Source organism: Natator depressus, chromosome 9 (genome assembly GCF_965152275.1).
Source record: "Natator depressus isolate rNatDep1 chromosome 9, rNatDep2.hap1, whole genome shotgun sequence".
In the NCBI taxonomy this organism is placed as follows: Eukaryota; Metazoa; Chordata; order Testudines; family Cheloniidae; genus Natator; species Natator depressus.
Window position 1 is genome coordinate 34,089,261 of NC_134242.1, and position 15,230 is coordinate 34,104,490.

Below are 15,230 nucleotides of genomic sequence, written 5' to 3' on the forward strand. Positions count from 1 at the left end.
CAGAAGTGGCCAGCATGTCTGGCAGTGGCTCCTGGGGGTGGGGTGGGGCAGGTGGCTCCGTCACGCACTGCCCTTGCCTGCGGGTACCACCTCTGAAGCTCCCATTGGCCGCGGTTCCCCGTTCCCAGCCAATGGGAGCTGCGGGGGGGCAGGCGGTGCCTGCAAGCGAGGGCAGTGAATGGACTCCTCTGCCCTCCCACCCCCAGGGGACACAGGGACATGGGGCTGGCCACTTCTGGGAGCGGTGCAGGGCCAGGGCACGCCAGGAGCTTGCCTTAGCCCCGCTGTGCCACAGGGCTGGCAATCCCGCAGGCCAGACTGAAAGCCCTGACGGGCCAGATTCAGCCCTCAGTTTGCCCTCCCCTGAGATAAACGAACTGACATCAGTGTCACAAGTCAGAATTAAGTGGACTTGATGAATCGTGTGAAAGTTTTGTCCTCAAGTTTACCTGTAAAACCTGCAGACTCACTTTGTTTACCTTGTTTTATTTAAGTATTCATGAATGGACCAATATACAAGTACATACACTGCTTACATTTCAACCCATTATTTGTTACTGCACAGCAGCAAGAATACACGTAGTCTTTTTTTTTTTCCCCTAATATTTATTTTTTTCACCTGCAAACTGTAGCAAAACATGATCAGCTTTATTAGGCAGACAGGTATCCCTCTACATTATAGAGAATGTAGGCATGTATAAATAGAAGAGCTCTTTAGGAATGAACATTTTGGAGAATGAACAAAACCTCCAATTTGACTTCATGACTTTCAATAGCAATGGTTAACATGATGTAGGTAATTCATTCCAAGAGATACAACAGCACCTCAAAGTGGCTGATCTATTTCCTCAGTAACATTTTTCACATAACCATGTGTTAAAATTACAAATACTGATATGCACAAATAGCTATTTTCTAAGAAAAAAATATGTACAGTACTGCAGCATAACGAATGTGGTATCTGCAATTACTTATTAGCCAATTTTAATATACATGATACCGCTACTTTTCTCCTGCCAATTCACAGGTTAAGGATATTAACACAGCCCTCCGTTTTGCACATATTACCTGGTGGTTTTAATACACAATGCAGGGTTTTTTATTGAAGACTTCTCCTGTGTTTAAAGCTAAGATCAGTGAAACAAGACAACAGTGCAAGAGGCGCAGAGATGTTCTGTGACCACGTAAGAGTTCTTTTGGGTAAAGTGTCTATAAGGCTATAAGAAAGGATTGGTTGATGAGCTTCCTGTTGGAAATTGTCCTGCTGGTGCACCAGCCTGAAAAACAGACAAATGCCAAAAAAAAAAAAAAGAAAAAAAAGAAAAAAAAAATCAAATGCACAAACTGTTTTTCCACATGGCAAACCCCAAAACAAAGTACTGTATCTGGATGGAATAAAAAACAAACAAAAGCCTGTTACTACCTTGGTAAGAAAGATTTGCTTTTTATGTTTAGCTTAATATTTCGGCTGTCAAGCAATTAAAAAAAATAATCGTGATTAATCGCACTGTTAAATAATAGAATACCATTATTTAAATATTTTTGGATGTTTTCTACATTTTCAAATATATTGATTTCAATTACAACACAGAATACAAACTGTACAGTGCTCACTTTATTTTTGATTACAAGTATTTGCACTGTAAAAACCAAAAGAAATAGTATTTTTCAATTCACCTAATGCAAGTACTGTAGTGCAATCTCTTTATAATGAAAGTTGAACATACAAATGTAGAATTATGTACAAAAAATAACTGCATTCAAAACACAAAATATAAAACTTTAGAACCTACAAGTCCACTCGGTCCTACTTCAGCCAATCGCTAAGACAAACAAGTTTGCTTACAATTTGCAGGAGATAATGCTGCCCATGTCTTGTTTACAATGTCACCTGAAAAAGAACAGGCATTCGCGTGGCACTGTTGTAGCTAGCATCGCAAGATATTTACGTGCCAGATGCGCTGAAGAGTCATATGTCCCTTCATGCTTCAACCACCATTCCAGAGGACATGCGTCCATACTGATAATAGGTTCTGATCGATAACTATCCAAAGCAGAGCAGACTGACGCATGTTCATTTTCATCATCTGAGTCAGACGTCACCCTCAGAAGGTTGATTTTCTTCTTTGGTCGTTCGGGTTCTGTAGTTTCCGCATCGGAGTATTGCTCTTTTAAGACATCTGAAAACATTCTCCACACCTCGTCACTCTTAGATTTTGGAAGCCACTTCAGATTCTTAAACCTTGGGTCGAGTGCTGTAGCTATTTTTAGAAATCTCACATTGGTATCTTCTTTGCGTTTTGTCAAATCTGCAGTGAAAGTGTTCTTAAAACGAACATGTGCTGGGTCATTATGCAAAACTACTATAACACGAAATATATGGCAAAATGCGGGTAAAACAGAACAGGAGACATACAATTCTCCCCCAAGGAGTTCAGTCACAAATTTAATTAACGCATTATTTTTTTAACAAGCATCAGCAGTATGGAAGCATATCTTCTAGAATGGTGGCCAAATCATGAAGGGGCATATGAATGTTTAGCATATCTGGCACATAAATACCTTGCAACGCCGGCTACAAAAGTGCCATGGGAATGCCTGTTCTCACTTTCAGGTGACATTGTAAATAAGAAGCAGGCAGCATTATCTCCCATAAATGTCAACAAACTTGTTTTGTCTTAGCAATTGGCTGAACAAGAAGTAGGACTGTGTAGACTTGTAGGCTCTAAAGTTTTACATTGTTTTGTTTTTGAGTGCAGTTATGTAACCCATTTGTAAGTTACACTTTCATGATAAAGAGATGAAGTGAATTGAAAAATACTATGTCTTTTATCATTTTTACAGTGCAAATATTTGTAATAAAATATATAAAGTGAGCACTGTACACTTTGTATTGTGTTGCAATAGAAATAAATATATTTGAAAAGGTAGAAAAATATCCAAAAATATTTAATAAATTTCAATTGGTATTCTATTGTTTAACAGTGCAATTCATCGCCATTAATTTTTTTAATCGTAGTTAATTTTTTTTGAGTTAATCACATGAGTTAACTGCGATTAATCGACAGCCCTACTTAATACTTTATGTATTGTTGTGCTTTTTGGTGGTTTATTTTAAAATACAGTAACTCCTCACTTAATGTCCTCCTGGTTAACGTTGTTTCATTGTTATGTTGCTGATCAATTCGAGAACATGCTCATTTAAAGTTGTGCAATGCTCCCTAATGGCACTGTTTGGCAGCCGCCTGCTTTGTCCACTGCTTGCAGGAAGAGCATCCTGTTGCAGCTAGCTGGTGGGGGCTTGGACCAGGATGGACTGGCAGCTCCCCATCAGCTCCCCGCTCCCCTAAGTTCCCTGTGCAGCAGCCGTACAGCAGGCTATCAATTGCCAGGCAGTTCAGCTGTCCCTCCCCCCACATGCTGCTCCTGGGAGCCTCCTGCTTGCTGGGGGCGAGGGATAGGGAGGGAAGAGGCGTGCTAATGTTAGGGTGTCCCCCTCCCATAGAGCAGGGGGAACGGGACACGACACGGCTCAGGAGAGAGGGAGCTTGCTGGCAGCAGCTGCTGTCTCAACTTGCTGATCTACTTAAAAGGGCAATGTACTTAAAATGGAGTCTGTACTTAAAGGGGCAATGTGAGTCTCTTTCTCGCACACGGGGGGGGGTGTGTGTGTGTGTGTCTCTCTCTCTGCCATGTTGGGTCTCCTCCCTCCATTCCTGCTGCCTTGCAGAGTGTTAGGCTACATTAACAACAATATGTTAACCCTTGAGGGCTCAGCCAAGTGCTAGCTCATCATTTAGCCGTAAGACATTTCCTGGGAAATATCCCACCCTCTTCCACTCACAATCATCATTGCCGTTTTGCTTAAAGTAGCATTTTTCAGGAACATAACTACAACGTTAAGCAAGGTGTTACTGTACCCCCTAATAAGATCATTGTACATAAATACCTCGGTCTGATTTTGAACTGCCTTATCAATGCCATGTCATCTGAATACTGAATTGTATTTGGAGATCACATGCTGCATTCCCTAATTTAAAACAAAATCAAGCTGCATGCGTATCTAAATTAAATGTATTGTAGATTACATCTCTTTTTGGACCTGTAAGATTTACTATTACTGTGCAATAATTCTCACTTACCATAAAAGGATTACTAGATACTCCAACAGCAGCAACTTGTCCAAAGGGGGTTACTACAGGCTTTGCCTGTCCAAATGCAGCAAAACCTGCACCTTGTCAAGATAAAAGATGTTAGAAGTAGCTTCATACTGGTGGCCAAGCCTTTAAAGGCAGAAGACTATTTCCTATAAGCCCACTCCCATCACAGTGACACAGGTTAAACCTTTTAGTACATTGGTAATTTGTCTATCAAGGCAGCAGGACTGGGTCAAATCCGGTCCATAATTTAGCCTCTCTAAATATAAATTTATGCAAAACTTCAAAAGAAATTTTAAAAATCTATGAATTTTCTTTCAATTCCTATGGAAACATGTTTTTAGAATTCCCATGACTGTTTCTAAGCCAAAACGCTCCAATGTTGTTCTAGTACATGACACTCTAGTAAGTTTCTAATCAATTTAACGTAATCAGAGCGAACATGGATGTGAAACAATTTTCATCACGTAAGGTGAGTAAAATGCCAAACACACTAACAATACAAGTTCAAATTAAGTTTTTCAGCTGTAAAAATTAGAGATATTGAGATTCAAAAAATTAAAGCTTTGTAAACCCTTAAAACACAAATTGTCAACACCACGACAAAATATACAAATTAAATATGCTTAAATCAACAAATCATAGCTCTTTACATGATTCATGTTAGTCCACTTGTAACAAGCCTAATTCAAAAGTCTTAAATCACTGGATTTAAATTCAAATAAGTTCTCAAGCAGCAATTTTCTTATTTTGCCTACCTGTACATTTCTATTGTTAACTGAAATCTCTGTTCAGTTTGTGTACACACAGGGAAATCAATGTTTATAAACACTTACCAATAAAAACCTAATCCTTCCAAGCCTTGCTATAAGCCAGGACTATTAATGGTTTTCCAGGAAGAAGTAAGGCCAAATCATTGTGATTTTCTACTACACATTTCGTACAAAGTAACAGTACAGTAGCACAGTAAACTACAGCATCTTTTTAAGTGTTCAGAATCTGAATACTCTGCCTCCCTAAAGCTAATACCAACAAATATTATTGAACCAATACCCACCAGAGATAGGGCTTTATAATATTAATTACAGTTACAAGTGCATTAATCAGTGTTAATAGAAAATGTTAAAGAATAGGAAAAACAAAGTAGCTACTTTTGTGTTACTGAAAAAAGGAAGCAAGAGTTGGGTGGTTATTTCTAAAGGTTCCAAAGTTATTCCTTCCTGACTATATTCCAGTGCACAGTTTTCTTTTTGGACCTTTTCCTGCATGTAAAAATTCATTAAAAAATAATTTAGGCTATTTTCTTTTATGCTCTCTAGCCCTCTCTCCTTTTTAAGGTTTGAGGAAATATGTTGTAATAGGTTCCAGACACATACAGTCTCCTTCCCTGCACAAAAGTTTCAGTAAAAAATCCATATAAAAAGTCTCACTATCATTTTGAGATAGCGATCATAGTTATAGCAATAAAATTGGAGACATTTGACAAAGATTATACCATGCCATAAAAGACCATGAAGAAACCAAGTTCTTTAGTCCTGCAATTATATAGTTGCAAGATCATCCCAAAAGATCCAAGATAAGGAAAATGTACATTAGAAGTTAAGTATTATCTTGGATTGCTAAAATGTAGTTTGACTATGCGATCCTCTATGTTTTTTGCTACTAGCAACGTACCACAACTGGCACAACAATTAAGGTATGCTCCTGTCATGCCTGCTCCTTACATGCAAGGAATTTCCTTTACATAGTCCCACTTGCTTAACCAAGATTTCTGGTATGTATGAACTTACCATTTGGTTGCTGAGCAAAAGCAGTCTGTTGTGGGAAAGCTCCCTGGGTTGGGAAGGCAGGCTGCTGGAAATTGCCACTGAAGCTAGTAGGAAGACTGTAGGATGCAGGAGTTCCAAATCCTGCAGGCATGCTCATGGATGCTGTGCCAAATGTAGCCGCTGCCAAGTGAAGCAACATTCAATTATTTTTAATTTACAAGTAATTTCTTATACAAAATGTACTACAATGCCACTAAGAAGAATCTTGCTAGCTTTCTAATACCCGCCCAACAGCCACTGGGCGGGTTAGTCTCAGCTTCCAGTAACACTACATTAATTTGCTCACTAGAAATTAAACAAAACACATGCAAGATAAAAAAAATTAAAGCTAAACTGCGAGTAGAACACCGTCAAGTTGGCTGGATCCAACTTTTTTGATTACATTAGCATCTGTAAAGTCAATGGAATTCTTTTCCATGTTTTACTTCTACTCAAGTGCTTCCAAAAGTTATTTCTGGTAAAGAGTTAATGTGGAGGCCAGTACTTACAGGCAACACCAAAAAAACAGCATGTAAGTTCAAAGAAAGAAAATGTTAGGTCTGAAAAATTTCAGTTTATAATTTCCAAGGTGAAATTATAAACAATGAGATAAAGTTGTAAAATCAATCTTCAGTGTTCTTTTAAAATAACTTCTTACTATGCTCAGACTCATATACAAAATTCCTAGCACAGAATTCCTTAGTTTAAGATTGAGGTGATGCTTTAAAAAAAAAAAATCTCATCTGCCTCACTGTTACTGAACATTCCAGGTAGAACAAACCAGGCATGTCTTCAGAGAAATGTTGAGTAAGAGTAGCACAGTGTGACTAACAACAAAACCATTACTAAATCCTTCGGGGTTTACTGTGAATAATATTAAATAGCACACAAAGCTTTTTGGTATGAACATAAATGTCAGGCATTTTTGCTCTAATTCAGCATTGAGTGTAACCATTCTTTTAATTTAACTTTCTTTGGTATAAAATTTGCACAAATTTAATTCCAAATCAACACATTTGATTAACTGAAAAGTAAACTACTGTCTGGAGATAGTGTGCCCTTGTTGCCAAGAAGGCCAATGCCATTTTGGGATGTATAAATAGGGGCATTGCCAGCAGATCGAGGGATGTGATCGTTCCCCTCTATTCAACATTGGTGAGGCCTCATCTGGAGTACTGCGTCCAATTTTGGGCCCCACACTACAAGAAGGATGTGGAAAAACTGGAAAACGTCCAGCGGAGGGCAACAAAAATGATTAGGGGACTGGAACACATGACTTAGGAGGAGAGGCTGAGGGAACTGGGATTGTTTAGTCTGCGGAAGAGAAGAATGAGGGGGGATTTGATAGCTCCTTTCAACTATCTGAAAGGGGGTTCCAAAGAGGATGGATCTAGACTGTTCTCAGTGGTAGCAGGTGACAGAACAAGGAGTAATGGTCTCAAGTTGCAGTGGGGAAGGTTTAGAATGGATATTAGGAAAAACTTTTTCACTAGGAGGGTGGCGAAGCACTGGAATGCATTACCTAGGGAGGTGGTGGAATCTCCTTCCTTAGAAGTTTTTAAGGTCAGGCTTGACAAAGCCCTGGCTGGGATGATTTAGTTGGGGATTGGTCCTGCTTTGAGCAGGGGGTTGGACTAGATGACCTCCTGAGGTCTCTTCCAACCCTGATATTCTATGAAAGGAATGGTGAGAGAGTGTATATATTTAAGTAACCATTAAACAGAATAAGATAAGTATGGGATATAAAGTAAACAGATAATTGACACAGTACAATTATCAAAGAATGCATTGACATTACTTTCACAAATTCCCATCAACAGAAGAGGCTATTTAATAGTGAACAGCTTGACAAAACAGCAAACCCAAACACCATTGCACAATTTGTCACAATGGTTTAGGATATCCAAAAGGTGTCAAACTTACTACAAGCAAGCTTCAAAGAATTTACTCAAATAAGTTGTAAGCATCTACTAACGTGACCATGGAGGTAAGCAATAATGACTTAATTGCTTGATGCAAATAAAAAAATTATACTAAGACAATGCCAATTTTTTTCCAAGTGCCACACATCCATGCTCACTCCATTTTAAAATATGGAAAACAGCTTACTCAAAATTTACATGCAGAGAACCAGGAAGCTGGCAATAAGTTTTCACAACAAAGTAAACAATTAGCCACACGAAACTCAGATATCAAATGTGGCCACCTACCAAAATGAGCCTGAGGAAATATGTGAGAGTGCATTGCTCCCGAGAGGCCTTATGGAAAGCCACAAAAAGACCAATGTCAAATGATTTATATACTTGTGAACAGTCATTTTTATACAACTATTCTACATAACAAAAAGTGCAGTGATTAAAGAGCTTTTTTAAAACCTGTAAAAATTTTCTAACAACTAAACTTTGAATTTATCAAGTGTACTGCAGACCAATTGGTAAATTATATATGTTACCTGAAATAATTATGCTAACAAAGTCAAAGGCTTTTTTCTAAAATACACTATAAAGTTTATACCAAACCCATTTATACTGCACACGAGATGCAAATATAGCATAAAGCTAAATTATAAGCAATCTTATTATACTTATCACGTTTGCAGAAAGGAACTTGTGACACAGAAAATGTTAATTACAATATCCTATCAGATCCTTAACTGGAGTACAGTAAAACTTGTTGATGCCTAAACACTTTTTCAAAGGACAGCATGTTTTCAGAAGTAAGGGAACACAGAAGTAGCTGAATAGAATTTGTTTTAAAGGGTTAATCTAAAAAACAACCTTCACACTTGTCTTCACACTTTGTGACAACCTTCACACTTGTCACAGGGCTTGTCTATACTGCCCTGCAGTTCAGCCTACGGGGGAGTGAACAGCAGTGCACACCAAAGCGCTGAACTGTAACTCCTTGTGTGGATGTGAACTAGAAGGTTACTACTTCACATTAATATAACCCTGTTTGAGGAGGATTATATTAATGTAAACTAGGAGCCTGCTAGTTCACATCTGCAGCATCCATACAGGGGAGTTACAGCACAACTCACACCCGCACAGTTCAAACTGCAGGAAGTGTAGGCATATCCTACATCACTATCTGGCAGAGACCTTCTGAAGGTAATTCCAACAGCCTCTTTAAAGCTAAATTTTTTCAAGGATACAAGAGAATGACAGAAATTTTTAAAGATAGTCCAAAGTGGTACAGATCATAATACTGGGATGATATTAAATAAAGGAGAGAATTCTGGTTGCATACCAAAGGTTTTAACCAAACAGCAGAGTCTATTAAATGGCAGAATAGCCACAGTTGCCACATGGGGCCAATCCTAAAATTCAGCATTGCAGATAAAGAATTAATCACAGAATAAATTATTAATCTTGTAGTAGTGTCTAAACTGAGGAGCATTGTATTGTAAGAAGGAACATTAAACTGGTTTTTCAATTTATAAATTAAACTATTTTACATATGGAGTCATGGCCTCATGGATTCTGCAGAATTCACTTCTTGTCTCAGACTTGTGCTCCATTAATTTAAGCTATCATTTAAAAGGATTTCTCACCCTAACAGTAGGGAAGGAAAAACCTGTAAACGTGAATGGATGTGGGGTTTGTCTTTGGGGGTGCAGAGAATGATAAAAGCTAGAATTGCTCCATTCATTTAAATGGGGTGTAAATTCTGACAGTGACAGTGTAAATGTCACACTTAACTGTTTCAAATACTTAAATATCCAACAAGTGTTCTTAACTCAATCCCACTCTGCAATTCCATGGTGGATAGTTTAGTATAAAAAAAACAAAATCAATCAATCAATCAATCAATCATAGGGGCTACTATACTGATTGCATTATTAATTTATATTTTTATTCTAAATGAAACTGCTGCAGAATTTCCAAGTGCAACAAAATTTATATTCTGCAGCTAGCTGGAACTAAGGTGCCCTACAGATGCTGCCTTTCACTGCTGAGTACCCCAAAGTGCTTTTCAAACTGTATAAAGAAACTCTTACAGCCAACACTGTAACGCAATCACATCTAGCATGTAACAGCAATAAGTGGAACACAACAGGTCAATGCTGTAGCCAATTAAAACTGGAGAGGGAATTTAAGAGACAGAACAGGATTACTAGAGCTGGTTGGAAAAATTCTGAATGGAACATTCTTACACCAGAAAATAGCAAATCACTGAAACTGAAATGTTCCATGAGACTATGACAATAGAGATGGAAGCCAGGCATTTTAAAAAAACCTACCTAGCTTGGTTTCCTGCTAGTCACCTACCAGGCTCCTTGGCAGTCCTGGTTCCTGGCTCCTTAGCAACCTCTCTGATGGGGAGCCAGGAGCCCATTTAACAGCTCTTGGAAGCTCTGGTTCCAATGGCTTACAAAGTCTGTGGCACTGGGGCAGCCCTCCAGGTGGTCTGCCCCACAGCTGGGACTCCCAGAACTTCCAGGCTCCTCACTAGGCAGGCTGCCTGGAGGCTTGGGAATGTTTTGAAAAGGTCAAAATGAAATGTCATTTCAACTTGAACAACTATTTGACAATTTGGCTATATGTCTTATTTAAATATTGTGCTCTTTTACTTAAAAAACAGAGTGCAGAATTTTACATTAACTTGTGCATGACCTATTTTCAGTCAATTTCTAAAAAATAAAATTATGAAACTACAAATATAATGAAGTTTTGAAATTAAAAATGTACGTATAGCATATAAAACTGTACAGTGCAGTTTTATTTTTCACCTGTTGCTCCTCGGCTATTGGTCTGGAACGGGTTTGTTGAAGGTGCCACCGGAGCGACAGGCGCAGCCACAAATGGATTTGTGGAAGGTGTTGCTGAAAGATTAAGAACAATTAATTTAAAAAAAAAAAATTTTACACAGTGCTGCATGGACATATATTTGTTCTACACAACCTTCACAAAGTCAAATACAGTCAGAAATTACTTTACATAAGAAGTTTTTCCATACCTTTTCTGTATTGGGTACTACAGGATATATATATTTTTTAAACACACACACACAACCACCACTGATATTTTAGACTACTTGCATCATATTGCCTGCACTGGAAACAGTTATGTCATCATTTCTAATGACAGTGAAGTCATTAGTACTACTATACAATGGGACTAAAATTTAGTAGTATGTTTGCTTACAGTCTGCATAAACATTAGTAATATTTTAATATACCTCCAAATGGAGCAGGCACACTCGAAGACGCAGGCTGTGTCTGTGCAGTAGCAGCCACTGGTACTGTTCCAAAAGCACTGCTGAAAATAATTCACATTCATTGAAGTCAGTGTTGCTCCTTTAACATTTAACATCTACAATTAATTTTGGCAGATAAAAGCAGGGTAGAGAAGGGATATTTAGGCACAGATTTGAAATGCTATATAATCCATTAGCACCAGGAGTTGAATTCTTGATGCCAAGGTCAAAGGCTAAATATATTAGCGCTGAGCAATGGTAAACCCTGTCTGCCAGTGGCAAAGTGTAAAAGTATGGACAATGAGGAGAAAAAGAAATAGGCATAGGCTGCCAAGCAAAAGCTTCAGGGAAATTTGCATTTCCAAGCAAAAAGTTACTACAGGTACGTGCTTTTAATTACTTTAAAAAATTTTTTAAAAAAAAACGTACATTGCAAATGTCTCACTTTTCAAAACCAAGCTCTTACCAATTACAAGGCTATATGCTTAAATATGCATGCAAGTAATCCATATGGAGGATTGTTATCCTCCAACAGAATTTAGTGTGTTGTCGTCTAGGAAGGTGTAAAAAAAGTGTTTCACTGATAAACACTTGCTTCAGTTTCATTTTACAACCTCTAGCGGGCAGTACAACCACAACTACCATTAAGAAAAGATGCAGTTTTAGTAAGGACACTGAAGTCAACACCCAACTAACTCCTCTCCAGAATTATTTCCCTACAATTTTTAAATCGTGACCTAAACAAAGAACAGTTGAATACAAGCAGGTTTTTTAAAAACTTTATCAACACTACCATAGGGCTATTTTTCTGTCTATAAATACAGTTGGTTTAGGGCTAATTACTTTAACTTCTAACAAGAAAAAGTACCTGCTAACATTACTGGTGGAAGTATATGCATTACTAGAGGTTGCTGTGGAGCTGAACACACTGTCTAATTCTGCTAGAGCTGCATACTTGTCTGAAGATGCACTTGGCTGACTTGGGGCTGACACAGCAGGACCTGACGGTGCTGTAACTACAGTGCCGAAGCCACTTCCTTGCTCACTACCACCTAGAAAAGAAGATACCATATTGAAATTTAAAATGACACTTCTAAAACCATGTTTTCTCTATAACCTTCTCCATACTAACAGAAAATGTTAATTAACTGTTCTCCCATCCTTTAAGACTAAAATTAAACAATAAAACTTAGTGCCACTCTAATACACTATGGCTCCCAATCTCTATCTTTATAAGCACACAGTACCATGCTTCAACAGGTCTATCGCTCCAAAAGTGGCTTCCTAGTTTCCACTGATCGCATTATTAAGTGAAGTACACTGCTCTCTCTTGCTCCAGTTAGAAAGATGGATTTGTTTTAAACCTCAGTATGTTGTGCATGACTCATCCTTAGAGTACAGCTTTGAAATTGTTGTACATTTAGAAAGCAACGAGGCATAAGAAATCTAACAATTAAGTTACAGAATGATGGACTCTTACTTCACTATTATCTCAAAGTATAATCCTGCGGAAACTCACACTGCCAGGTTCTTGTGACTAACCATATGCTGTGGAGTATTCCCTAGCCTACTGTATGGTATTTCCCACTAAAGACTGAATTCATGAACCATGCAGTATGTGTCACAAAAGCCATATCATATCTTCCAACTGGTGGCTTATTTTCATTTATGCCCTAAGAGGGTAACTGCACTCCAAATCCTGAAAAGATGCTAAATAATACAGACCCAGTGTATCAAATTCAGGAGAACAAAATGATAGGTAACAGTATAGAATTGTCTCGTTTCCAAGGATACCTGTTCTCAGCAGACTGCCACGGAGAGAAAAAACTCCACAGATTATTTTACAAGCACCAGTGTATGGTATTTTGTAACCAAGAAGTCTAAAATGTTCAACAAAAACTGGAAGTGTACAACAGTGTAGAGGTGCACTGAGCAATAACACCTACTTTTTGGAATATGGAAGAATATGAACAAAAAAGTTGACAAAGGAGAATAATTTAAGGATTTTTTGTAGGTAAAATGTAAGAACAAGAGTGGTTATGTCACCTCATGATACCCTTAAGTAAGTTTCACTGAGCTAACAGTCTATCTAGCAAATATGCACTAAAGCATGCAGAAGCAATCAAAAAATTGGACAACTTGTGATTAAAAGTAGGGTATTTTTGAACACCTGTGTACCTTATCCCTCCATAAACATTGCCAGGTCAATGGAGATACAAACACTGAGTGACTCTTGATAGTCCACCTCATAGTCCTGTTGTTTGTGTTGAACACACATATAACAGCAATGTTTGTCAGAATAGCTGCAAACAACTTAGTTATGGAGCAGACAGTGTCTACTCCACAATTAGAATAATGGCTCATCCTAAGAGTCAGTCAACCACTGCCCTCCTCAAAACCACACAACTTTAAGGGAAAGAATATTAACAAAGCCATATACTGTATCAGTTTTGCTTAGGAGCTGATATACATGACTTATTTACCATTGTAGTATGCTGGACTGAATCCAACTTAAACTCCAATGAAATTCATGTTACCGTCCTTGTTCAATATATGGTTACCTTAGTGTGCATACAAAACCAACCCGTTAAACACTAGCAGTTGTAATCTCCTTTAAGAGAGAAAGACTAGTCAAGCTTTACGTTATATGAACATCTAAAGAAGCTATCATGGTGGCTTTTAATTGTAAAGATAAAAAATATCTTAGACCGCAACTGGTGTGATTGAATGAATAAAGTCGCCCACTCCAGCAATATACAGAAACCTGAATAATGTACTACTAGAATACTTATCACTCATGAAAATTTTTTTTGAGTGATCGGCTCATAAAAGAAGCATGATCTTTTTGATAAGTACTATTTTGCAAATGACTGCATAGATTAAAGCATTTGCTTTGTTACAAGAAGCAGCACGGCAATATAGGAGTTTAAAATGTGCAAGTGTGAAGTTAATTAGAATTTTCTGAAGAGACAATTTAAAGCATGCTTAACATGGTTGGTTACCATTTTGATAGGCACAGCCATCCTCATAAGGAATAAAAATGAAGGATAACAGGTCAAAGAAAAAAAACTTTAATACCTTGCCCTGTGCTGAAGATATTATCTAAATTAGCAAGAGCTGCATATTTGTCTGCTGACTGGAGATTCGGTTTATTCACTGCAACTTTACTGGCAGCAGTTGCCGTTGTGTTGCTCTGAGAAGCATTGAAGGCTCCAAAATCAGCACTGGAGGATTTGGGGAAGTTATCAAAGTGAGCAAAGTTAGCATTCATTGATCCAGCACTTCCACCTGTAACAAAATAAGTTAAACATGGATACTTTAAAGGTATAGGAAAGTCTCTCCAATTGCGCTTGGTGGCAATATCATCCCACCTCTTGGTGGTTACACCAGGCAGTAACATCACTTTTGTTTTTTATCCCACAGGCTAACTAAAGCCCCTCTAACACACTTAAAATTAATCTTGAATCAGAATGAGCACATTTATATCTATAAACTTCTAAATCTGAAGAAAACACTGAAAATTCAATAGCTTTCACACACCGTAATTAGCTCTTGCAAAATTATGTTTCAGTGCAACATCGTTAAGTCAACTCAAACACCACATATTTAGCTAGAAAAAAATTGAGTTAAATTAGCTTTAATTTTATAAATCCAAAATACAGCTTTTGCTGCTGCAAGAATTCAGCAAAGTAAGTAGGAGTTGCTTTATTTTCCTCAATGGTACAATATGCTTGACTATTTCAGACATCAGTAACCACTGCAGGCAAAACAGGTTAGTCTGAAAGTCCAGAGGTAGCACAATGGGATACCAAGTCAAGGTTCAGAGAGACTAACTCAGTCCTTTACTCCCAGATGTCATGGCTGCACTCAGACAGACAACACAGTCTTTTGGAGGGGAGATAAAGGAAAAGAACAGAAGGGATTTGAGAGCCCTCCTTTCAAAGAAAAAAAAATTATTTTCCTAGGATACACATTAAATATACTCAAGTAAATAAATCACTCTATTAGGATTTATACTAACACTCTGCTGATCCGAAATACAGGAATCAGTTTGAAAGCTCCAGCT

At 37.9% G+C, this 15,230-nt stretch overlaps 1 protein-coding gene across 15 annotated transcripts in view; it reads right to left on the reverse strand.

The window, feature by feature from the left end:
• Positions 1 to 465: 465 nt before the first annotated feature.
• The window catches only part of AGFG1 (ArfGAP with FG repeats 1), a 68,417-nt gene continuing 53,652 nt past the window's right edge, over positions 466 to 15,230 (reverse strand). For 2 of the 15 annotated variants that reach the window (XM_074963881.1, XM_074963879.1), the window contains 8 exons: positions 14,243 to 14,452; positions 12,033 to 12,216; positions 11,147 to 11,226; positions 10,698 to 10,790; positions 8,176 to 8,223; positions 5,948 to 6,106; positions 4,143 to 4,234; positions 1,853 to 2,325 (listed from right to left, as the gene is read on the reverse strand). In XM_074963881.1, the coding sequence (XP_074819982.1) occupies positions 1,888 to 2,325; positions 4,143 to 4,234; positions 5,948 to 6,106; positions 8,176 to 8,223; positions 10,698 to 10,790; positions 11,147 to 11,226; positions 12,033 to 12,216; positions 14,243 to 14,452 (1,304 nt within the window). In that variant the 3' untranslated portion in view covers positions 1,853 to 1,887. Of the gene's footprint in view, positions 1,278 to 1,847; positions 2,326 to 4,142; positions 4,235 to 5,947; positions 6,107 to 8,175; positions 8,224 to 10,697; positions 10,791 to 11,146; positions 11,227 to 12,032; positions 12,217 to 14,242; positions 14,453 to 15,230 lie in introns of those variants that run through there. The other 13 variants (XM_074963891.1, XM_074963889.1, XM_074963883.1 and 10 more) reach the window with 12 other exon arrangements.